Genomic DNA, 27,568 nt, shown 5'->3' with positions numbered 1-27,568 from the left:
CTTGTCACTAAGAGAAGGTGTGCCGAGTTTCTTGTCACTAAGAGAAGGTGTGCCGAGTTCCTTGTCACTAAGAAAAGATGTGCCAAGTTCCTTGTCACTAGGAGAAGGTGTGCCGAGTTCCTTGTCACTAGGAAAAGATGTGCCGAGTTATTTGTCGCTAGGAGAAGGTGTGCCGAGTTCCTTGTCACTAGGAGAAGGTGTGCCGAGTTCCTTGTCACTAAGAGAAGGTGTGCCGAGTTCCTTGTCACTAAGAGAAGGTGTGCCGAGTTCCTTGACACTAAGAGAAGGTGTGCCAAGTTCCTTGTCACTAAGAAAAGATGTGCCAAGTTCCTTGTCACTAGGAGAAGGTGTGCCGAGTTCCTTGTCACTAGGAGAAGGTGTGCCGAGTTCCTTGTCACTAAGAGAAGGTGTGCCGAGTTCCTTGTCACTAAGAGAAGGTGTGCCGAGTTCCTTGTCACTAAGAAAAGATGTGCCAAGTTCCTTGTCACTAGGAGAAGGTGTGCCGAGTTCTTTGTCACTAGGAGAAGGTGTGCCGAGTTCCTTGTCACTAGGAGAAGGAGTGCCGAGTTCCTTGTCACTAGGAGAAGGTGTGCCGAGTTCCTTGTCACTAGGAAAAGATGTGCCGAGTTCCTTGTGGCTAGGAGAAGATGTGCCGAGTTCCTTGTCACTAGGAGAAGGAGTGCCGAGTTCCTTGTCACTAGGAGAAGGTGTGCCGAGTTCCTTGTCACTAGGAGAAGATGTGCCGAGTTCCTTGTCACTAGGAGAAGGTGTGCCGTGTTCCTTGTCACTAAGAGAAGGTGTGCCGAGTTCCTTGTCACTAAGAAAAGATGTGCCAAGTTCCTTGTCACTAGGAGAAGGTGTGCCGAGTTCCTTGTCACTAGGAAAAGATGTGCCGAGTTATTTGTTGCTAGGAGAAGGTGTGCCGAGTTCCTTGTCACTAGGAGAAGGAGTGCCGAGTTCCTTGTCACTAAGAGAAGGTGTGCCGAGTTCCTTGTCACTTAGAGAAGGTGTGCCGAGTATCTTGTCACTAAGAGAAGGTGTGCCGAGTTCCTTGTCACTAGGAAAGAGGTGCCGAGTTCTTTGTCACTAGGAAATGGTGTGCCGAGTTCCTTGTCACTAAGAGAAGTTGTGCCGAATACCTTGTCACTAGGAGAAGGTGTGCCGAGTTCCTTGTCACTAGGAGAAGGTGTGCAGAGTTCCTTGTCACTAGGAGAATGTGTGCAGAGTTCCTTGTCACTAGGAGAAGATGTGCCGAGTTCCTTGTCACTAGGAGAAGGTGTGCCGAGTTCTTGTCACTAGGAGCAGGTGTGCCGAATTTGTTGGGCTCTTTTCTTGCTTCTGCAAGATCGTGTCTTCTGGCCACTTTTACTGAAAGCAAACAGATATATGTTGTTAAATTTATTTCTTGGACTTATCATCTGTGAAGTTTTTTCCTATTAAATGACCCTAGCAGACAGTTTAAGATCATTTTATGACTGCGAACAAGAATACAATCCCATACAAACTAAACACTTTATGACATGCCTTGATCCTTTTTATGGAAATAATGTATACTGATAATAAAATTCCTAATTTTTAGAAAAATAATATGTAAAAAAATGTTTTTCTAATTAGTTAAATATTTAGTTTACTTGATTATGTGATACATTAACGTTATCCTATTTGTAACAATTTTGTTTTTTTTAATTGCATTTATTTAAAAAAAAATCATGATTGATACAAATAAGACAACAATGTTTCTGTAAGAATGTTTGAAAGCTGAATTGTACCCCCAAATGGTTTTGTTTGAACACCAAATAAAATGTTCTTTGACTAGATTTTTTTTAAAATTGTCGTCTTGATTGAAGGCAAAAAAAAATATTAATGATAAAATTGGTGCATTTCTTAGTCAGTTCTTAATGTTTAGGTGCACATTTTTTAATGCAAATTGTATTAAAAAAAATAACATGTCAATCAACTACTATCAACAAATTTATTAATACTGCAGTCTTCTCACCTGAGACTCATAGGCAAAAACAACTTCAATTATGGAAAATATCTTTTAAAAACATATCGATGATCATTTGAATATTCTCACACCTTAACACACACTAGCTAAAGCGTATTTAACAAATTATTTCTATATTTTTTACATGATACATCCATAATATAAAATTGTTTAAAAATCCAGATTGTTTTTTAATTTAATGTAAACAAGTATGGCAGTCATTGATTTACTACAAAATCACCAATTATGAGGCTGATGGGAGTTAGCCTTTTATATGATATGATTAATGAAGTTAGATGGTGTGCCTTTATATATAATGATAGTCCTATGAAATGGACAGAGTTTGCAAATGGCATCGTTTCTTCTTTTTGTTCTCAATTCTCAAACCAAGCTTTTCTTTTCTATCATGACAAAATAACATGATGCTGTGTAGTTTACAGTGGTGCAAAGGGTGTTAACATGTGACTGAATATTCAAACTCCATTCGAGATATTCAATATCCATTCGAATATTAGAAATTTACTATTTGCGAATATTAGAACATTCATTTCAACACTAGATTAAAGTCAAATTTATTTTGGTCTGAATTCATTAAAGCTGTGAATTTACAATCAAGGCCAAAGCTTACTTATCTGTTTGGTTTAGTAAGGTACTTCTCTCAATGCACTTTAATACAATCAAACATGTTTAAGACAATTGTTGAATACATCTTGGATACATCTAACAAACATCTAAAACAACCCAATACCCATGGGCACCAGTTATTTCGTGTTTTTATGCCTACCGGTAAATTATGTTTTCATTATGATATCTAATAGGTGTGTTTCAGGACATCGATTAGTTTGAGTACATAGAAAAAGTAGTGACCTAGATTATTCATGCGCTACTTTGACCTCTTGACCAATATTATTATTATTATAATGATGTTATGCATGAATAACAGCAAATTGCGCAAACAGTGTTATATTAAATATATATACATATTGTGTATCTAAATCTATATCATAAAATTTCAAATCAAATTAAAGTGGTTTTAAGTGTTTTCCATAGAAATAAACTAAGATTTTAATGTATGAAAGGGTCGCAGAAAGTACGCACGGTCCAGCATAAAAATTGTCCAAACTTTGCAACTGAGTTCTTTTTATCTGATTATTTAAAGTTTTTACAAAAATTTGAAAACTTCATAATCTACTATAATGATGTAGTCTGTTTAGTGTACGGCATTTTCATATGTCATTTGAAGCTATTTTCTAACTTTCTAAAAGATATTACGACAAAAACATGTCTATAAAAACGCCTGAAAAACGACCTCAGCTGACCGCACAGAAAAGCGCGCCATCATAAAAAATTGTGTAGACTGAAGTAAAACACCGATAGAAACAAAACAAACGATAGAAGAGGAAAAACATCACAATAGTTCGAGTTTACTTATCCATATGTGACACTGGCGATAATTTGATGGGGTATGTGATTTTACCCTCTGACCAAACGGTGAATGCGGCATATTACAATAAGGTAAACCCAGGACTACAACGTTATAGAAACATCGTAATAACTCGGCGTCAGAATGGGCCGTGTGGCCTGTATAGGCAATGCATTAACAATGATAACTCCAAAACAAGAATGTACATTGCTCTGATTTTTATAGATATACATTATTGTACTCTATATTAAAATATCATAATACTTTCTTTATCATGGCGCCGTTATTTTGAATAAAATAGCATGTGTCCAAAAACATTTTGGACATCCCTTGTACATCTTATAAAAGCCAATATGTTTATGTTTCCTTTCCAACATATCTTTAATTTATAATACACAAGTTTAAAAAGGGCCTGACATGTTTAGAACACTTTTCCAAGTCTTCTTGGATTTACAATGAAACGTTAACAACAACCCAATATGTCACAAGACATCTGTCTAGCACCTCTTGGATACAAAATGTTATTCATGCACATAAGCACAACCCAATTTGCTTAAGTCACCCCAATTAAAATAACACTTAATGGGTTTAACAGATATGAAAATGTTAAGTCAGATTTTTCAGAGTAGATCATCTCACCTTTTCTACCGTTAACTCTAATTCAACGTTTGTAACAGAATGTCAAATTTTAAAAACACCTTCACTCTGTTTAATTAGCCCTTTAGATTCTGCCACATGCACATTTTTCCTTTGTATCATTCACACTGAAATATTCAGAAAATTTAATACAGGAATCCATTTCTCCCAAATTTAGACAGCAAAATTATATGCTTTTCACCAGAAGATAACATGCATTAAGATATTTCTAAGGAAGAAAAAAAGCACAAAAACTATTACATACACTTTTTCATCCGACCAAAACTTGACTTTTTTTTCTGCCAAAGAACAAGCAGGCCACCAAACACCCCCATCAAGGAGAACAGCTACAGCATCTCCTAAAATTCAAGGAAATCAATTAAAATCTTTTTCCAACGGCACATTGTCAAAATAAGTATATTTAAGTTTTAGTGTAACTTTTTTATCCTAAATATTTGTTGAATTTGAATTCATTGTTTGATATTTGGACTGCATGCTTCTGCTTATCGTTACAGCCATTCAATATTTATTGCACCTGTCAATGTTCTAACCAAAGAAACAAAACTTCTTGTTTCTTTATGGCCATATAATTTAAATTTCAAATGCATACACACAAATAGTAATAAAGTTCAAGATCATGAGAACAAAAGTTAACAAATTTTTTCTTACCACTGATTAAGCAAAAAATAATCCACTAGATAAAACTCAATGAACAGTATTCTTAGTACATGTGTCTAATTCATAATACATTATTAAATACATCACATACACACTACTGGATACTTGTTTTTCATTTTGAAATTCCAAATCTGGTAAATTTTACATTTAAATAACAGTTAGTATATGAACCTTATAATACTAATACTATGAAGATTGCTTCTGTTTTATATATTAAAAACATGAAAGCATAAAAACAATGACCCTAAGAAAAATTATAGTATACTAAATTTTTGAGAAAGAAAATAGATATATGTAACCTTATTAAAAATATTTTTTTTTGAGTCTGTGTAATTTTTTTTTACCCATTAGTCTGGTAGCAGTGATCATTCAATTTGGGGAAATAGCATCAAAATGAAACATTGCCTTTCTGGCCACTGTTTCAGCAAAACTAATTCTAAAGATTAAAAAAAAATGAAACAAAAATGAAGCAGTTATCCTTTATAAGATTATATCTTTACTCTTAATGTTTTCTGATAAAATTACTGGTGTGAGACATCAGTAATCATTGCAGCTTGGTCCTCACAACACGCTGCCGCCATTTTCTCTACTTTCGATTTATCATAGGAAGTAAAAAAAAATTGATAACTCGTACAGCGATCTATTTTCTTTTGGCACATATCATTTCATGCTCTTACCTTGGTACACCCTTCTTCTTTTGGTATTTGATTCACCTGTGCATAATAAAAACACAAATATATCTCTTTATTTATACTTAATGTACGATATCCAACAAGAAATGGACACGCAATCTATTTATATTATATCATAATTTTTTTTACCTTACAGTTTTTTTTAACTTTTTACATCGTCAGATATCATACACATATATTATAAAGTAGAAACATTCATAATCTACTTTTACGACTTTTCAATATCATAAATTGTATAGTTTTCATTATATAGCTTGCTGCAAGTGGATCAAGACAGAGGAAATCCGAACTACACACAAGTCTCTTTGTTCCGATAATTATCCTCATGTAAAACATCATTACTTTAAAAAGTACAATATCGCTATGTTTAACAATTCAATAAATGTATCAAAGCAAGACTTATCTTTAAAGTATGAATACAATTAAGGAAACTTACTTTTTGTCTTGACCTCGTGCTCCTATGCCTTGCAGGCGCCATTGTCGCTGATACTAAAACAAGTCCCACGGAGAAAACAAGTCCCACGTAAGTCCCACGTAAGTCCCACGGCAAACGCGGCTATATATCGATATAATTATGATTGATTATGATTAAATGTGAAAAAATAATATTAATTCACACAACAAAATATTTTTATAAGCTTTTATTACGGATTAATCGACGAAAAATCAAAGATGTTGGTAAAGATAGATAACTCGTACGTAGAATTCATACGGTAGCAGAAGAAATCTATATGCCCGCCGTTTAATTGATGGATAATTTTAATTTTCTCCAACAAAATAAAATCTAATAGCAGTAAAAAGTTGACTTTATATTCATTAATTAACACAAACTCAGTAAAAATCAGGTAAGTAGACAACTCCTACGCAGAATGCATTCGCCCGCCGAGAAAAGAGCACTCCTGCCGCTTACCTGATGGGTTATTTTAATGTTTTATATTTTCTAACTTAAAAATGATCATATTAATAAAAGAAAAATTATTATGCCTGTCACTGAGGCTTTTATGATAAATTATAATACAGTGAAAGATTTAAGAACTAGTCTTTACGAAACACACAAAAATGGTAAAGACCTAGTAAGTTGTCAGAACTTGTGTCCAAACCATTTGTATATGTATCTTATATATATGTATACAATAAAATACGTTCAAATCAAACACACAAGCCTAAAGGAATGTACATGTGTACGCTTAAATTAATCTTGTCGAATATCTACCTATATTAATGGATATGATTTTTTCATTACCTTAGTTTTTTTTTTAATCAACTGTATGAGGGTTGTTAAAAAACTTCGCAGACAGTGATTTACGGCAAAATTACTATGAACTTTGTAGGATGGCGTATGTTTTATTAAATGACTACCATTTGAAAATAAGTATGCAAAAAATCATATAAATTTAATTTTTTTTCCCAAAAGATACAGCGATTTTTACTTTGCGTGAATTAGATTTACGGAGCAACATTTCATATTTCCACGAAGTCAGGTGACGTCAAATAACTGAAAGTCAAACATGTTACTCTTTTTCAAAGTAAACACCTTTAAGTTCCACACACTTTTTAAGACATTTAACCGATATATAAAATGCACGTTCATACCACTATTTGTCAAGCTTTTGTACATGTATAATACCTTTTGTGGCGTAAATCATTTAGGTCCAAAAATTTCTGTCTACGCAGTTTCGACTTTAGATGAGGTAAATAAGCGAAATCTATAAGTGCAAGATCGCGGCTGTATGGGGGGGGGGGGGGTTGCTGCAAGGGCTAAAAAACCAGTTTTTCCATCTTTAAACCTCTGTGATTCAAGTTGTAAACGTTTTTCCTATAAAAAAAAAATAGTAGCATTCATATAAGAACCCTTTGGTCTCCATCGGAGATTTTCCTGCGTGCACACAAAATTAAATGACGGCCCGGTGCTCCAAGATGTCCAAAATTTTTGACTCATTTTTCAAGCGTTGTTCATCCAAGTTCGGCGATAAAACGGTCAGAAATTCTTCAACTTAAAACTTTCATAAAATGACCCTCATAAGTTGTGATGTCATATGAAATATCGTTTATTTTTATGCACTTCAACGGCACATTTTCTTAATAAGGAAAAATGCGTACAAAATATAAAAAAAAAAAAAAAAAAAAACAACTGACATGCTCCGTGAAGCATATTCATCAAATAATTAAGCTGTATATTTTTTATGGTGCATTATAAACAAACAAATCGTTTCTTATTTCTTAGAAAATAAAAGTTAAATCTGAAAAGTTTCGCTAGTATCTTGTAAATAGTCCGCTCACATGTCAACTTGTCCGCGAACTTAACTAATAAACCTCGTATACATGAAAAAGAATTCAATAAGAATTATTGTGTTTTTAAAAAAGTATACTGTTAAATATTATCATAACTTTTTCGTCTGACGCGAAAATGCGTGATCTTGATATCATTTAACTAAACCAATTAACGATTCAGCAAATAACTATCAGATTATTATTAATATTAAAACGTAATAAAAACCATCCGTTCATCCAGAATATTTTTGAGGGGTATATTCAGGTTTGTTAAGGGAGGGGATCGAGGAAATTTAAGAAATTTGATTTGTTCCACGGGGAACGGAAATCCAACTCCCCCTCCCCCACCCCCGAATCTCATCTAGATTAAGCTCATGAAAAGTATGTGATCGAAAATCATCTACAAAGCCAAAGAAAAATTCTTACATCTTCTCCAAGTTTTTCAAGATGTAAACAGTTACTAACATTGTACAGAACTGATTGTGTATATACGAAAATGTGCGTGCACTTTGCTTTAAACGTATATTCTTTCTCCATATAAATTTACTAAAATTATGAATTTTGGAGAACAAATAATTATAAAATCTGGAATGCTTACACAAGTACGTTAGCCTGTTCTTTTTCATATCTAGATCTAAGACTTTCACTGCCTAGTTCACCAAACTATATGTAAATCTTCAAGTCCTGATTTTGTTTCTAAAAACAAATATTACATACGTCATTCATAAGACTGTAGCAAAATTTTACATTGCATGATATCAGTGTAACGAATGTAACCGGGTTTATTTTGATTTCAATTTTCAATAGAGGAAAAAAAGGCACCCGGTTCAATGTTTAACGTTGTAAAATGATTCAACTCAATGACATGGCAATCTTCTTGGTTAATATATGTCTGGTCTGTTTCGTAAATAATAATGATTTATACTTTCCTTTACAAAAACAATTTTGTTTTTCTGTATTTTATAAGCTTCTCGAAGATAGTAACACACATGTTTAAATGTTTACGGTTATGAATGTACTGTAGAAATTATACTTAAGTTTGACTAGTTAAAACACTGATGGCTTATAATATTTTTTGATTAAGTGTTCTGTGTAAGTGTACATGAGATATATAAGGATTGAGTGTTATTCGTCTTCAATTTCATATAGATTACATAAAGATTACATATAATTTTTAATTGGGTGTCAGAAACTCTGATAATTCTGTTGCATGTAGCGGCCTTGCTCTATCAACGGGAATAATAAAAGTGGACTGCATAGTATTTGGAAACATAACTTTTTTTGTGTTTCGTAGATCTACACGTTCATAACTGTTATTTTTCCTAGTCACCTAAAACATTTGAGAGAGAGAGAGAGAGAGAGAGAGAGAGAGAGAGAGAGAGAGAGAGAGAGATGGGGTGGGGGTTGTGTACACGGTGTGCTTCACGGTCGTCTCCCAATATACAAGTAGGTAAAGGTCTATTGTTTCTTAAGCGACAAAAAAACCGTTCAATTCACACAGAATATACAAGAAACTAACACGTGTATATATACACGTGTATAGGTAGAGCCAACGATCACCAATCATCTTTGGACATGTAGCCCCCCCCCCCCCCCCCCCTCACTAGCCCCAAATATTAAAGTAGTAAAGGAAATAATGTGCAAGTTATTTTGTAATTAGTACATGATTTATAGAGATAAAAAAAAAATACATTAATTCGTGTTCGTGTTCAGATTGTGACAATGGTCCCGCTTCTTTTTTTTTTTTTTTAATACAAAACTCTGCGTGTAACCGTTTGCGGGAAAGTGAAGTGAATGATTGTTTGTCGTATGAAAAACATATGCACATGTCAATAAATACATGTATATACATTAAAAACTCAATAATATTTGGTAATGCAACCATGCATTATTCTTGCATTATTCTTGACTTTCTTTTTTTATCAAATGTAAAACATTTCTCAACGTTCGATTCATTCTGTTCAGTGTGATTCATTAAAATTGTCGGAATGACATTTGCTTTTCGAACATTTAAAATGTGAATGTTGCAGTGGAACTCTTACTGACTCGCTACAAAAATATTAAAATATGTCTATAAGTTTGAAAATGATTGATATATTGGCACAGATTTTTTGTGCATATCCTATAGCTATTTATTTATTTTCCTACACATTCAATCCCGTTTGCTTGATAGTTTTCTCTATAAATGTATTTTAATTGTATTGAAAAAATACATTTACTAGAACAGTTAAACGCAGGTTCAACTACATATATATATTTATAAGTATTTTTCTCTCTCGATGTTTGTATGGTTTTTCCGTTCATGAAGAGAGAAAGACAGAGAGAGAGAGATGGATGGAGAAGACGGAGAAAGAGATGAAGTGAAAGAAGGAGGGAAGACAAATAAAGAGAGAAGGAAATGCATGTTTATAAATATACATACTTGTATATATATTCGCTTGTGTGATTCTAGCAGTTATGAATAATTCGATAAAATAAGAAGTCGAAAACATTTATTTCAGTAGAAAGTTACTTTTATCATATGTATAGATTTCCATAGGTTTCCGAATAAATTGGGGGAATATAATGGAAATCTCGAGAAAACAGCTTGATTCCTTGCTGAAAATTGACAAGCAAACAACTATATATTTATATATGTTTTCAAAGCCTTCTCTTTTATCATAAGGGTTTCGAAAAATATGACGATCTCTGCTGGTTTCTATTTTTGAAACACGATTTTGCATTCATTATGTAGAAAAGAAACATTTAAAACAGAGTTGGTCTTTAGACCCAAAGATCGTGGAACAGTCCCCTGAACGGTAAGCTGCCGTAGACTAGAATGTTCTTGCTGACAATAACAATTTAATAACAATACATGTATATGTTAGTATAACTCATGAACTTCCATCAAATATTCATTTTAGTCATCATTCTTTTTTTTTCTTTTTTTTTTGGAGTAGATGCAAGATTTTTTCTTTGACTTTTAGGAAGATTTTCACCACTAACAGACTTTTCATGAGCTGATCTAGATGGGATTCGGAGGATGGGGTGGAATCCCCCCCCCCCCTGAAAAAAAATCAAATTTCGTAAATTTTCATCGTAAAATGACCAAAAATATGCCTCGACCCCCTCCCCCGACAAACCTGAATACCCCCCTACCCCCCCCCCCCCCCCCCCAAAAAAAAATACTCTGAATGAACGCATGGTTCTGTCATGTTGTAAATTTTGAATTTACTGGGTGGGTGTAAATACAAAATTTCCAACATGTGTAAATTTTGTATTTAAACCCACCCAGTAAATTCAAAATTTACAACATGACGGTTCTTAGAGAGAACAGAACTGGGTCAAACTTAAAAGGAGTGATATACGGACTATATAAAACTCGTATCACCCAACTTCATGTAATATAATAAATTAATCACAGCAATAAGTTAACTTCTCTTCTGAACATAATCATAAGGTAAAATGTTAACTTTACAGCCATCTGAAATAATTTACAAATAAAATGACATAACTATAAATGGCAGGCGTGCATTTTAAATCCACAGTCGTAAGTACAATGAAATAAAAGACTAACATACAAAAAAAAAATAAATAAATAAAATAAAAAAAATTAGCAATTAGTTGTTTAGATTATGGATTCTGCATAATTTTTTTTACTCTCATGATTTTTACTAATTTAGTGAGTGTTACTCAATAAATGTGGTATTTTTGTTTATCAATATTAATATGATCATTTTTTAAGTTAGAAAATAAAAGTAAAACATTAAGATCGCCCATCAGGTAAGCGGCAGGTGTGCTCTTTTCTCGGCGGGCGAATGCATTCTGCGTAGGAGTTGTCTACTTACCCAACTTTCACTTAGTTTGTGTTATTTAATGAATATAAAGTCATTTTTTTTATTGCTATTTGATTTTATTTTGTTAAAGAAAATTAAAATTATCCATCAATAAACGGCGGGTATACAGATTTCTTCTACTGCCGTATGAATTCTACGTACGAGTTATCTATCGTTACCAACATCTTTGATTTTTCGTCCATAAATCCGTAATAAAAGCTTATAAAAATATTTTGTTGTGTGAATTTATATTATTTTATCACATTTAATCATAATCAATCATAATTATATCGATATATAGCCGCATTTGCCGTGGGACTTACGTGGGACTTGTTTTCTCCGTGGGACTTGTTTTAGTATTACCCGCCATTGTTGTTTTTGTGAAATCAAACGCTTTACAGATCAAGATTTACGGAAGTTGCTTTTCGGAACTCTCGAGAGTTATTATGACAACAGCGTAGTTAAGTTTAGTGTTCCGAGAGTATGATGTAAAAGTGAATATACGATGCGTCCATAGAAGGAACTTTTTCAGACACTTTCTTGGACAAGACGCAGTGTCTAAGTTTTGTTGGGTACTAACTTTCATGTACCCAATTAAGGCATTTTAAGTAGATTAAGCGACACTTCCTCTTGGGTATACCCAATAAGAAAAATGTACCCAATTAGTACCAATTAGGTATAAAAAAAACCCAATATATGCACTCTCGTAAACACGGACGGACGGACAGACGGACGACGGACAAAAAGTGATCAGAATAGCTCACTTGAGCTTTCAGCTCAGGTGAGCTAACAAGAAAAAATGAAAAATAAATGTTTCTGCTTTCTTCCGGTGACGACCGGAAGTGACGGCGGACGTTCGGATTTGCGAAGTGCACTGAAGCTGAAAAATAACTATCATCACTGAAATTTTGATACAGAGAGAGAGGAGCTAGGCATTAAGATTACTGAATTAAAAAACCAATAATATTCCCAAAAATTGACTTACATTGTCTGACATTTACTGTACATTAACTGTACCTCACTGTACCTTTCACTGACTACCACTGTACCCCACTATACAGTCCTACTGAAGCACTGTACCCCCACTGTATGGCACTGTACAGGGAACTGATCAGCACTGTACCCTAACTGTACCATTGATTTAAAATTTAAAATCTTTCTCAAGAATCTTAAGTATGATTTTTTCTTTGAAAGTAACTTTATTCTAATACATGTATAGCATTAACATTAGGTACATGGAGAAGAATGCAACAGGTCGTTTAATTTATTTAATGTTTTATTATTATTTACTAATTTTCATCGTTTTTTTAATGTTAGGATCACAAAATAATGATATATTCTTGCAGTACTGGCAGTCATAAACATATAAAAATACATCTCCCTTACCAGCAAGGATACAAAATTAAGACAGCAGAACATTAACTGACAAGATTGGAAATATACAGCTAACGTCACCTGCTACGGTCAAAACGTTTAAAATGGGCGGGAACAAATTGACGCGGACGTCTGAGAAACACTGGATTAAAACTCTTGTTATGAAAAGCATATTTTCAATCCTCCTCAGCATTTTTAACTTGCTACAGTGTATATAAGTTAATAGAAAAACATTTTATTTCATCAATAAGTCATTTTATTTCATCAATAATAATCGGATTCCCATCTGAGAGAGATTATACGCAGGGCAAAGCATATTGTCTAATGACTCGTCATAAGTCTGAAACTAAGTGGGGGCAATTTTGAAACGGGGTTTATTCCCAGAGGAGAATAATTAATTCAAATTCCGATTTAATAAATTAATACATGTATCATACCAAGATGAAAATTTTCGCTAGGCTAATCTATACGGATATGCATGTTCATTGTTTATCTAGCTATACACTTATAAAAAAATATCACTTATATCGACAGGTTGAAGATCTCTGAGGTACGTAAATATAGGAGGAAAGTTAATACAATCAAAACTGTGTGTTGGAACTGGCGGTTGTGATGCTGTAAGGGGATTTATCATGCTTTTACCTTTCTGATTCGGGGCCTCAAATTTTAGCACTAGAGAGAAAGAGAGAGAGAAAGAGAGAGATGAGTTGATCAACAATCGATTTGGTAAAGAAATTGGTTATTTTTTTATCTGCTTCTTTGATACATTATTCATACATTATTTTTCTTTTTGTCTCAAGTTTATCTTTGCCGACTAACACTGGGTGATAAAAAATTCTGCTAAATCGGAAAATAAAATAACATACATCTTACAAATGTAGCATGGTTAATTACCCCCCTTTTCCCGAATCCACTCGATACCCCAGTGTTATGTCTAAACGATCAGTGTTCAGCAATCGGTTAATAAGATAGGAAATTTATGAATTTTTGACCCCGATGCTTAATCACTGATCCCGCTTTTGAGCGAACATGTACATGTTTGTAGCCCTTTGTAAATAACTACAAACTTTATAAGACTGATATTAAATGATTATAATCCCGATCAACCCTGCGGTAATGATTTTTTAAAATTAAAAGTGAAAAATCCGACTCTTTGTTTTAACAGTGTATCTCCACGATTGGTGTTTACATCTGTTTATACCTAGGCCCAAACACACATACACGGGTGATCAGTTTTCACACTGTATCGCAGTCACCCGGTCGTCAGATTTAGAGAGAGAAAAAGAGAGAGAGAGAGAGATTTCAGTGCTTTGTAGTGTTCAGGAAATCAATATATAAGCAACATGTCAATAAACGCATGTATACATGCATGTGTGTATCTATATAGGGGTATAAATACCAATCAGTCCCCTTTTTAAGCCATGTAGAATAATGTGGGTGCATTGCTAAATGTTGTGTGCATACAGTCATTGAGATGGCGGCATTTCTTTGATGCCGGCAAAGCGACCCAGCAAACTCTAATGTGGTTGAACTGCAGGGGTGCTTCAGCGGCATGTCTTTGATGTCGGCGATGCGACGTGCGTCGGAATTTAGAGAGCTGCTGATAGAAAATAGCTCTATATTTGTATTGAAAAATGCGGCTATTATTTTTATTTATGACAAAAATAAAATGGACAAGAATAGAATTCCTGGGTCCCCCGCCGGTCAAGCAGTATACTAGTATCGACCAAGGCTGATTTAGGAACTTGACCAAGGTATTAGTGATATAAACATTTCGTATAAATTTCATGTAAATCCGTCAAAATTTGTAGGCATAAGAGTGCTTATAAGGTGAATTTTGGGATAAAACGGAGTCATACTGTGGTCAAAGTCCCATAACTCCAACAAAAAGTATCGACCAATGCTGATTTTCGAACTTGACCAAAGTATTAGTGGCATAAACATTTGGTATAAATTTATTGAAAATCCATAAAATTTGTAGGCATGAGAGCGCTTAAAAGGTCATTTTTTGGATAAAACAAAGTCATTATTGTGGTCAAAGTCCCATAACTCCAACAAAAAGTATTGACCAAGCTGATTTTCGAACTTGACCAAAGTATTAGTGGTATAAACATTTGGTATAAATTTAATGAAAATCCGTCAAAATTTGTAGGCATGAAAGCGCTTACAAGGTCATTTTTTGGATAAAACAGAGTCATTATTGTGGTCAAAGTCCCATAACTCCAACAAAAAGTATCGACCAATGCTGATTTTCGAACTTGACCAAAGTATTAGTGGTATAAACATTTGGTATAAATTTAATGAAAATCCGTCAAAATTTGTAGGCATGAGAGCGCTTACAAAAAAGTGTGATTGACGGACACACGGACGCACGGACACAAGGACGCACGGCCAGCATTTCTATGTCCCCACTCCGCGTTGTGACGGGGGACAAAAACATTCAAATCCATCATTTTAAAGACAAAATCATTAATCAAAACACAAATAAGACAGAAAAAAGATTTGGCACTCAGGGACTGAACGCCTGGGCACAAGTCCACCACTCTAACGACTGAGCTACGCTGACCCTCGCTTCAGTCCAAAATCTCAAGAATGCGTGGATTGATTTTAAAACAAATTTCATATTCAGAAATTTTGAAACTGTCCCTATCAATTGAAAAAATGAAAAAAAATCAAATCCAAAAAATAAAAAAATTAAGGTTTTTCATTTCCTTCTGGTGACGACGGGAAGTGACGGCGGACGTTTGGATATGCAAAGGGCACTGCGGCCATTCACTCTCTACCTTCTCTTAAAATTTGAAAGTCCTATCTTGAATACTTTTTGAGAAAAACTGTGAACAAGCAAAAACATAAAATCTTTAAGGTGGCTCTATACACCACTTTTTGATGACGCAGTACGCAAAAAAGTAAATCTGGAAACATGCATTTCCGGTACTGGCTGATTTAAACTGAGGTGAATTGTATGGGAACCGCTATTTTGAAAAATTTGTTAAATGGATAGATTTAATTTGATAATTGGAAAATTCATTACTTACAAGTAATGTGGTGTGTGACGCCTTCACTTTGTGTGGTATTATATATTTATCGAAATAAACAATAAAATCAAGTATAAATTTTTAAAGAGTTTCTTTAGCTTCATCGATATGTTACACCGTAGCGCAGTGGGTTAGTGGGTTCACTACAAACCAGTAGGTCATGAGTTCGATTCCCGTTGAGAACAATAAATTTTTTAACTTTCCAAAAATTTCTAAAACATATTTTTTGGTTGAATACTGTGAAAGAAAATTCTACAGGTGAAAATATTTCAATTATAATATACTTTAATGCACATTAACATCGACACCTAACGGGGATGAGAGGGTTGCTTTGAATTTCTCTCAGGTTGGGATACATAAATCCTTTTAGCCTAGTCAATGTTCCCCTTTATTTATTTGACTTAGTTTTGCACTAAAGCGAATATATTCACTTATACAGGGCAAAGTCTATAATGAAATATGCATGTATTTATCATTCCAACATTATATTTAGGAAATTTTCTTCAACTCCGAAATGAAAAGTCCCCAAGGTGTTTAGGCCTTGGGACTTAGGAACGATAACCCTTACATGAGGAACTTTCATACCAAATAAAATTTAAAATATTTTTTGTGTTTATTTGCAATTGTTTTCATTCAATTTTTTATTTCACATTTATTAAAATACATTTTCTTATAACATCAAGCAACTTTTTCAGATGATTTGTCAACAGAGTAAGAAAATATGAAAAAATATGTTTTTGGGAAATACTAAAAAAAATTGCAATAATAACATTTTTGAATGTTAAGAAATATTTTTTTTTATGTGTCCGAAGGAAATACCCATCATATGACAAAATAATTTCTTTCAATTTGTTGATAGCTGTCTTTTTAAAAAATATTTTACAAAAACACGAAAAAACATGAAAAAATTCTTTAAAAATACCTATAGTATCCCTATCGTCATTTTAATATTTGATAAGTATATGTTTTGTGGTCTTCTATTGAAAATTGGAATAAACTGTGGGTGTATAGAGCCACCTTAACATACGGTACCGGAAGTGACAACCAAAAAAATCTCGTGTAATTTTATTACAAATTTTGTCATGAATGGGATCTGAAATATTCATGAAAATCAGCTGAAGCATTTTTGAGAAAACGTGACAGAAAAAAAAATTAATAATAACTAGAAAACTGACCAGTCAGGAAGGGCCCCGCTATGACAACTAGAACTGTCCTAATGGGACTAATACCCCCGCTAGGCTAATTTCAAATGGGACAAATAATTGAATTGAATAATAATTAAGGTTTGGAACACATAAAAAAAAAAAATTCTAGAATTGTAAAAAAAAAAAAAAAAGTTAACAAAGAAAAATTAAAATCAAAATTGTCAGAATTTCACTGTAAAAACATATCTATAACAGCAATACATTTACAAATGTATGTTTTTGATGATATATTTTTTTAATTTAATTGATTTAAGGAAAAACCAACAAAATGACAATAACCCCTCCCTTTGCAGTGAATAGAAATACCGGTAGCCAAGCAATGCTCTTCTGTTGATAAAACTTTCAATATCTTTCTAATAAGAGTCTTGACAGATGCAATTAGTTGTTTCAAATTTTTCTCACTTTCTCCTATGGCACAATTGAACTCCATATCAGAAAATTGATCCCATAGGACTATGATTTTCTTTGATGAGTTTGTTAAATTTAATAAACTCCCAAAACATTACCATAATTACCATACTATGTAAAAATATGTAAAAAAGAAAATTTAATATTACAAACAATTTTAAAATTGCCAAAACACTACAATCATATCAGTAATTTTGAATTTCATTTAAATTAATGCCCAATAGGGTCACTTCATCAAATTACTTGACAAATAAATTTCAACAACCTCTAAAAATAGTTTAACTTCTTTATTAATAATTATATTATTTATTTCCTTATAATGATAGACCTTTTGGTTTACATGAAACAGTTTTAAAATAGCCCCAAAACCATCACCCATTTTACAGATTATCAATTTCCCCTAAACACATGCTCCATCTGAGCCATGGCTCAGATAATGGCTCCCTTGGGACAAATGAATTCAGCCACACTTGTCTTTGATGTTCTCATTAGCTCCTTTGCATTGTCAGTTGATAGAATACTTATAAAAAATAAATTTTTTTTATTAATTAAGACATAAAGACAAAAAACTCCATCTGGATGTATTTATATAAATATATTTTAGAGTGTTTTCTATTAATTAATTAATAAAATCTGTAAGGATTACCTCCCTTACTTTTCAACATTAGTGTACAATATATAGAATAAGGAAAATGAAAACTGTCATAAAATCATTAAATCTTGTCTGATCTTAAAAAAAATTGCAGGTGCACATCTTCAGATGGTGTTCAACATATGTACAAATTTTCAAACTGTTCCATGCAGTAATAAAAAATTCTATAGGGGGGACAAAGTTGCGTCTACAGACAGACGGACAGACGGACGGACAGACAGACAGACGGACAGACGGACAGGGTGAAACCAATATACCCCCCTAAACTTCGTTTGCGGGGGTATAATTAATATAGAGAAGTGAAAAAAGCTTTGAATTCCATCCTCTTTATATTAACAATGATGAAAAATAAATTCCCGGCAGAAGATGTAAAGAACTGGAATGTATAGGATCTTGTGATTTGTAGTTGGATATGATTTTCATCCAACAATTAAAGTGTTTTTTTCTTGAGCCTTAGTGAGGGGATAAAACACACAAGTTGGATAAAAATCATATTATACTACAAATCATATGAGATTCTATTTATCCCATGTTTTATACACCGCAATCAATTTTTACACTGTTTATAAAACTCTACATTATTTTACTTCATTATGCCTAGGCAAATCCCATTGTAAAGTCACAACTGTGGGATATCAAACAAATATCCAATGAGTCATATCCACGGGATAAAGTGGGTTAACATGGGATGAAATAAAATTTGTTAAAAAAACAAAGAATTGATACCAATGCAATGATACCCAGGCTTTGCCTCTATTCAATAAATTATTATAAATCATTGTGTATGGTATTTTAACCAAAATAAAATATGAATATTATATTTTAAATCCATATTTCAAAGAATGTACACAATACTACACATCATTCAAAATTGACCTTAACTTCAAAACAAAGTTCATTTGCAGACACAGGCAGTGCAGTAGGTAATCTCAATGTGACAGATAAAGATAAAGCTTAGGATTTTCTTCCTGTGGAAGGTTAATTAATCCCAAAGGACAAATATTGCACAGCCTTCCATGTATACAATGGTAACATTCTCAGCAGTTATCTCTCTTTGCCCATTCATTCTCAGCAGTTATCTCTCTTTGCCCATTCTTCTTATGCATAGTTAGGAATCTACCCCACCACCCCAGCTCCAAACCAGAAGACAAAGAGAACCAAACTTAGCATCAAAATATGTATTTCTGCCCACTGAACTACCATACCAAATTTGAACTTGATTGGGCAACCATAAAAAAAGTTATTAGAAAAAAACAGGAAATTTGTGGACGGAAGAGTGACAGACGGACGGACAGAAGGACGGACGGACGGAGTGATTACTATAGGGCACCCGCAAATCCTTGCGGGGCCCTAATAATAATAATAGGGAAAAAGAAACAAAGCAATAACAATAATATTGAAAAGTATTCAAATTTTACACTTATTTTTGCTTACACTTAATCTTTGACCATTTTTACCAAAAATATGAAAATCCCATCCAAGTTAAAAAACTAAACTTTTGGTAAGGGTACTCTTTTAGCTTCCAATTTCCTATATTTTCGTTGTTCTATTTATTATAATATTTATTGTTCGAATTTACACCAGTTGGTGGAATGAACTATATAGGAAGAAGATTTAGTTTAAAAAATTCTTAAAGATGTGAAGAATAAAATTGAGCCTCAATTCCTCAAATTAAAAACATCCAAAAATTTCATTGGTCTTCCCCATCATAAACAACTGTTGTTTACCTGGCATAAACTCCCATGACTTTTTAACCTTATTCACTTGATTGATGAATACACTCGAATGAAAAATGTTGTCACGTGACATGTAAAAGAGTTATTACATGTATAGTCAATGTATTGACAGGCATATCACTGTATTTTACTAAGACCCACCCATTATTTTCATCTTTATTCAAAAACAACAAATGGCTACAAACCAGGATGATTTTACACTGTAGTATTTTCTAAGGATAGTGTTAATGCCTTTATCCCCGTAACAAAATGTGTCAGAACTATGGAAACTGTTTTAACGGTGTCATTTTTACTTACTCGTGTCAAAAAACTATCAAAATTAATGTGGAATTCATATAATTCATCGTATAAAGAGCCCAGAAAGTAGTTACGGCATATCATCTTTTAAATTTTTTGTACAAGTATTTAAGGTGGCTCTATACCCCACTTTTTGATGACGCAGTACACAAAAAAGTAAATCTGGAAGCATGCTATTCCGGTACTGGCTGATTTAAACTGAGGCGAATTGTGTGGGGACCGCTCTTTTGAAAAATTTGTTAAATGAATAGATTGAATTTGATAATTGGAAAATTCATTAGTTTTTTACTTACTTGTAAGTAATGTGGTATGTAACACCTTCACGTTGTGTCGTTTTATTTATCGAAATAAACAATAAAATCAAGTATATTTTTTAAAATAGTTTCTTTCCCATTATCGTCATATTACAGCGTAGCGCAGTGGGTTAGTGGGTTCACTAAAAACCTATAGGTCATGAGTTCGAATCCCGTTGCGGATGATAAAATTTTTTACTTTCCAAAATTTTCTAAATCATATTTTTTGATTGAATACTGTGAAAGAAAATTCTAAACCGGTGAAAGTATTTCAATTATAATATACTTAAATCCACAATGATATCGACATATGTTCCTTAAATTACCAACTTCAGGGGATGGGAGGGTGGCTTTGAATTTCTCTCAGGTTGGGATGCATAAATCCTATTAGTTAATTTTCCCCTTTATTTATTTGACTTAGTTTTGCATTAAAGCGAATATATTCAATTAATATGTAGGCCTATAATGAAATATGCATGTATTTATAATTCCAACATGATATTTAGGAAATTTTCAACTCAGAAATGAAAAGTCCCCAAGGTGTTTGGACCTTGGGACTTCGGAATGCTGGAGAAAACGTACCCAGGAGAAAACGTACCCAATTTATAGGGTACGTTTTCTCCAAGAGAAAACGTACCCTATGAAAATAATAAATAATGGTTTTCACAGATATTCTTAAATGAAACAAAATAAAATATACCATGAACATTTGTATCAGTTGTTGCTGTTCTTAAATGCATACAATAATTTGTAACATACACATAAACGAACATGGCCTGGCATTTAATTAGTCAACAATTAATGCACCATAAACGGAACCATTAATTAATTAGTTTTTATTGCAATCTCATTTGGAGAACTAAATGATGAGTATCTGAAGAAGTCGATATCGCGTTTTTTAAAACATTTTTTTAAAAATTATCTATAAAACAAAGTTGCTTTAATAAAACCAAGTCCAAGTCTTTTAAATATTAGTTTGATTCATATAGATATGGGAAGTACTACGAGATGTAACATTGAACAGTCCAGGCACGTAGCATAAGGGGGGCCAGGGGGGGCCTGGCCCCCCCACTTTTTCTCGCAGCAACTAATTTTTTAAAATTTACATATGAATAATTGAATTATCATTGAGTTGGCCCCCCACTTTTTTTGGAGGATGTAAAAATAAAAAAAAGAAGGAAATTAGGATTGAAATTGAAGTTATATACTACACCAGCCCCCCCCCGGTGATTAGGATTTTGAAGATTTTTGGGAAAGTCTTATTTTCCCCCTTTTTTTTTTGCTTGTCAAGATTTTTTGGATGAGTCTGCCCCCCCCCCCCCCCTTTCAAAAACAATGCTACGTGCCTGCAGTCAATTTGCTTCCGACGCCACTGACATGTATAATGTGTGGAGAGTGAATATTTTTACCTCATGTGCAGGGAGGCAATACATAATATTACATAATAATAACTGCTCAGGTATTTATATAATTGATTATCACTATAATTAAAATCAGGGGATCTCGCATAAAGACACTCAAATCGGTAAGGCTACCGATAAATGGATAATTAGAAGAAGTAGACTGATAACACTTTATCACTGGTCAGTCGTATTTAAATAAAAGTTGCTACAATTATTATAAAGATATTGTTCATAAAATGAATATATTTCTATACTTCTATGCATTGAAATATGCATAAAAGTAGCATTTGAAAATTATTTAAAAATATTAAAAACTCTTAATAAGTATAATTATGATTTTCATAGGGTACGTTTTCTCTTGGAGAAAACGTACCCGGGTACGTTTTCTCCAGGAGAAAACGTACCCTAGAGATTGGGTACATTTTCTCCTGGGTACGTTTTCTCCCGGGTACGTTTTCTCCTGATACCAGACTTCGGAACAATAACTCTTACCTGAGGAACTTTCATACCAAATAAAATTTAAAATATTTTTTGTGTTTATTTGCAATGATTTTCATTCAATTTTTTTATAGTTTCCCTTTGCACGCAAACTGTTGCACAACATTTGTCAGATCGACCGGTTTATCATACGTCCTAAAAGGCTGCTTTAATCAAAGAACCTACTTTTACACCGTCCCGTTTTAGAAGAATGGAATACGGAACCCGAAGTTAATAATCTGATTATAACACGCATTTCCTTTATTATTATTTTCGTAATAACTCAGATTTGAAACAGAATTAGCCCATAATTTTTGCAATTTATTATTTCTCTTTCCATGAGGATTTTTTATGCTAAATTACGCTGAATTTGACTCCGTATTTCTTAAGAAGAAGATTTTTTAAAATAAACCCCCCTTTTTCTACATTTTTGAGGTTTTCTTCACTTTGAATAAAGATCGGTCTTTCATTTTTGCAATTAATATTTGCCTTCCCATAAGGATGCTTTGTGCCAAATTTGGTTGAAATTGGCCAAGTGGTTTTAGAGAAGAAGTTAAAAATGTAAAAAGTTTACAAATGGACGGACGGATGAACAGATGGACAACAGACAAAATGTGATCAGAATAGCTCACTTGAGCTTTCAGCTCACTTGAGCTAAAAAGGGAAAATTAGACAATAAAAAAATAATTGTACATGGTTATGACATGGGGGCTGTAATTTTCTTTTAAAATTCTCTCAATGTGATCAATGTCTGACCTCTAACAAGTCAATTAATTATTTTTGCATTTTTTCAATATTAAGTTATGACTCAAATACATAACAGAAACATTTACCTTCAATGAATTTTTTAAATGAGTCTTCTAATACACTTCCTGTATTTCCTCCGCTCTTGGCCAGGTACGTATAGCATTGTTGTTTAAGATCACAGAAAGTCTTCAATTTCAATGCTGATAGAGGAAACATCTTTTCACAATACATCCTTAGCAAATGATTCCAAATCTCTGATTTATCTACAAATTAAAAGTGAGGGACAAAAATTAAGGCACCTTTCTTCAACCAAAACATGTTGTACGTAGTATCTGACAAAATGTGTTCTATAAATTATCGATAATCTACAAAACCTGCAAAAAAATTCAAATGAACTTTGCGTGATAGATTTATCCTCAGTTTCATAATTTCCTAAACATTCTTTAGGCATTAAGAATATAAAACAAGTGAAAAGCTGTCAATGTGACAGCAAACCGGGTTTTCTTTTATGTAAACTGTATCCATAATCCATGTCAACCCTTATCCAGTGAAATGGAGTACCCTACATGTATATGCAACATTTTGTCAAAAAATGACTAAGTTCAAAAGCTGGTATTTTTTCGATAAATTATCAGAAATCATAATCCTAGCAATATGCACACCTCTGATATATGTACAATTGATCTGCAAAAGAACAACTTCCTAACTTGAGAACTGTAGGAGGAGTTATCCGTACAATGAGGGTACCCTATCTGCAACATTTTGCCAAAAAATGACTAAGTTCAAAAGCTGGTATTCTTTCGATAAATTATCGGATATCAAAATCCTAGCAATATGCACACCTCTGATATATGTACAATTGATCTGCAAAAGAACAACTTCCTATCTTGAGAACTGTAGGAGGAGTTATCCGTACAATGAGGGTACCCTATATGCAACATTTTGCCAAAAAATGACTAAGTTCAAAAGCTGGTATTTTTTCGATAAACTATCTGAAATCAAAATCCTAGCAATATGCACACCTCTGATATATGTACAATTGATCTGCAAAAGAACAACTTCCTATATTGAGAACTGTAGGAGGAGTTATCCGTACAATGAGGGTTCCCTATATGCAATATTTTGGCAAAAAATGACTAAGTTCAAAAGCTGGTATTTTTTCGATAAATTATCGAAAATCAAAATCCTAGCAATATGCACACCTCTGATATATGTTCAATTGATCTGCAAAAGAACAACTTCCTATCTTGAAAACTGTAGGAGGAGATATCCGTACAATGAGGGTACCCTTTTGGCAGCCGCCCGCCCGCCATTTTCACCATTTTAATAACCGGATTTTTCCGTTGGAAAACCCGGTTAATAAATATATATAAAATTTTACATAAAAATATAACACACTGTAGAATTATATGGCTCTTTGGATGGGCAATCTTTTTTTCTCCCCAGAGATTCAGTTCTGCAGTTAAATTCTAAATTGATGAATTGAAATTAAGGCAGTTTAAAAGATATTCACAAATAAGAACTTTGAAATCTTTCCTACCTGGAGTAAATAAGTGAGCTGCAGTCAGCACTACATTTTCCCCCACACAAGTGACAGAAGCCTGGCAGTGGTTCTTCCAGAGGAGGATGCCCACAGAATGTCTGGTGAGGGTCCTCAAAATATCAGCCTTGCTTGGTGGCTTGTCTTTCAACTCTGGTTTAAAAAGCATGTATAAAATAATTATTGATCCTTGATCAGAGGCTTTTCATAATGAAGCAATTGCTTTTCAAATTCATTTGACTTTAAGCATTCCAAATATGTTACGGTTCAAATGCAGAGAATGCTTGTCAAATGCAAAAAGAAATGCAATTTGTATTAGTGTGTTTCCTTTAAAAATTCTATTCATTTCAATAGCATTATAATATAATTCTACAGTAAAACTCAGTTATAGCAAAGTCCTAGGAACCAATGAATTTAATTCGTTATATCCGTAATTCGTTATTTCAGTATAACGAATTCGTAGTAATAACTATAACGAATTCACTATCTACATGTTTTCTTTCACCAGACTATAACTATTGCTGATTGAAGCTTAAAATGAAAATTACATTACTTTGAAACCTTTAATAATTGGATTGTGAGTCGAAAAATTATATATAAAAATAAATTTATTTTTAAACTAATATGCTAAATGGTAGTGCAAACTTTTTTAACTGTAAAGAAATTCGTTTTAAAATTGTTAAATTTTTTTTTATTTACCTCTACGGGACTCAAAATCAGTTCGCTATATCTGTAAATTCATTATATCCGAATTCGTTATAACCGTAAAATTTTGCAAAGATTTATTAAGAATTTGACCGGGGACTCAAAAAAACTTCGCTATACTGTGGAATCATTAGATTTCGAGGTGGCTTAATTTTCGTGGAATTCCACGAATACATAAATTAAGGCAATAAAGTCATATTTCCTATTGTATGTATACGAGAATACACGAAATTACGTCCCCACGAACCTGTAAAATTTGCGCAATCCATGAAAATTGGCCCCCATGAATTTTAATGATTCTACAGAATTCGCTATATCTGTGTTCGTACTTAACAAGTTTTACTGTAAAAAGTTTGAATTAAAATACCTATGTTTTTTTTATGAATTGATTAATAATTACAAATAGTTGTAATGAAGTTCTTTCACATGAACAATGAACAAATAGAATATTAAATATATAATTTACTTACCCATAACTTCATCCTTAATTTTCTTTTTTAAGGAGCCTAAAATCTCTAACCCCTCAACTTGTAGAGTACATGTAGCAGATAATCTAAAGAAACACACTCCAACAGACTCCTTCAAAAAAGGAATATTTAAAATATTTATTATTAATAAGAAATAACCAGTGCGAGTAAATCATAGTCAGAGGATGATATTTTAAGTGACACTCTTAGACACTTTTATAATCATGGCCAGTATTACCATCAACAGGGTCTCAATATCTTTAATTAGGGACATGGTTTAAATACTGGTAAAAAAATGTTGTTAACTACAGATATTGTCACAGCCCTCTGAAAGTACATTAAAATCTATGTGCAGTAAAAGATAACACATGAATATTCAAATTTATGATTCTTTCTGTGGTTAATAGGCAGCCGTGGGTAGGATAGAGCTATGCAGACTCCAGATAGTGCTTCATATGATTTGCCATATAGGGCTGATTATTAAACATAAACATTTACATGTTACAGGTGTGTGGGAGTAAAAAAGATAATTTTTTAACATTATATGCATTAACGCCTATACATCCATTTTGGCCCTGCCCTAGAGTCAAAACCCATACTCCAGAGGGCATGAAAATTAAAATTTCAGTAGAGAACTTCCTGGTAAACATAATTATCAGCCAGTTTTTTATACAGATGTGTGAGAATAGAGAAGAAAATTTTTAAACATTATATGCATTTACACTATATTGCCATAATGCCCCCCCCCCCCCCATGTCCTGAACCCCTGACCCAGGGGCCATGAATTTCACAATTTAGGAAGAGGAGATAGTGGACATCATAATCATGCATTTAGTTTTTAACAAATATATGGGAGTAGAAAAGAAGATTTTCTAAGATTTAATACATTTATACCATATGGCCATATTGGCCCCACCCTAAAGCCTGAACCCCTGACCCAGGGGCCATGAATTTCACAATTTTGGTAGAGGGCCCCATGGACATCATAACCAGGCATTCAGTTTTTAACAAATATATATGGGAGTAGAAAAGAAGATTTTCTAAGATTTAATACATTTATACCATATGGCCATATTGGCCCCACCCTAAAGCCTGAACCCCTGACCCAGGGGTCATGAATTTCACAATTTTGGTAGAGGGCCCCATGGACATCATAACTAGGCATTCAGTTTTTAACAAATGTATATGGGAGTAGAGAAGAAGATTTTCTAAGATTTAATACATTTTTACTAATTGGTCATATTGGCCCCACCCTAGAGCCTGAACCCTGACCCAGGGGTCATGAATTTCATAATTTAGGTAGACGGCTTCATGGGCATCATAATCATGCATTTAGTTTTTAACAAATATATATGGTAGTAGAGAAGAAGATTTTCTAAGATTTAATACATTTTTACTACATGTATATAGCCATATTGGCCCCACCCTAGAGCCTGAACCCCTGACCCAAAGGTCATGAATTTCACAATTTTGGTAGAGGGCTTCATGGGCATTATAACTATGCAACCAGTTTTTTCCTCACATGTGTGGGAGTAGAGAAGAAGATTTTTGAAAATTTGGCTTTTTTTGCATATTTGGCCCCACGAAGCCCCGGGGGTGGTAGAGCCATGAATTTCACAATTTAGATTTCTCTTACAATAGAGATGCCTCACACCAAAAATGGTAACAATCAGCCTTGTAATTTTTAAGAAGAAGTTAAAAATGTAAATTGTTAACGCACGACGACG

The 27,568-nt window shown here is 33.2% G+C and overlaps 1 protein-coding gene and 1 pseudogene across 6 annotated transcripts in view; both read right to left on the bottom strand.

The window, feature by feature from the left end:
• LOC128157120 (uncharacterized) overlaps positions 1-27,568 on the bottom strand; it is a 93,986-nt gene that overhangs the window by 47,869 nt on the left and 18,549 nt on the right. For all 6 annotated transcript variants that reach the window (XM_052819500.1, XM_052819504.1, XM_052819503.1 and 3 more), the window contains exons 6-8: positions 25,845-25,953; positions 24,670-24,822; positions 23,216-23,392 (exon numbers count right to left, since the gene is read on the bottom strand). In XM_052819500.1, coding sequence (XP_052675460.1) covers positions 23,216-23,392; positions 24,670-24,822; positions 25,845-25,953 — 439 coding nt within the window. The remainder of the gene's footprint in view (positions 1-23,215; positions 23,393-24,669; positions 24,823-25,844; positions 25,954-27,568) is intronic.
• Positions 1,079-5,894, bottom strand: LOC128157121 (uncharacterized; annotated as a pseudogene).

The sequence above is a fragment of the Crassostrea angulata genome, chromosome 7 (genome assembly GCF_025612915.1).
Source record: "Crassostrea angulata isolate pt1a10 chromosome 7, ASM2561291v2, whole genome shotgun sequence".
Taxonomy (NCBI): domain Eukaryota; kingdom Metazoa; phylum Mollusca; class Bivalvia; order Ostreida; family Ostreidae; genus Magallana; species Magallana angulata.
Note: the sequence above shows the minus strand (reverse complement) of the source record. Positions and strands in the feature narration are given on the sequence as shown.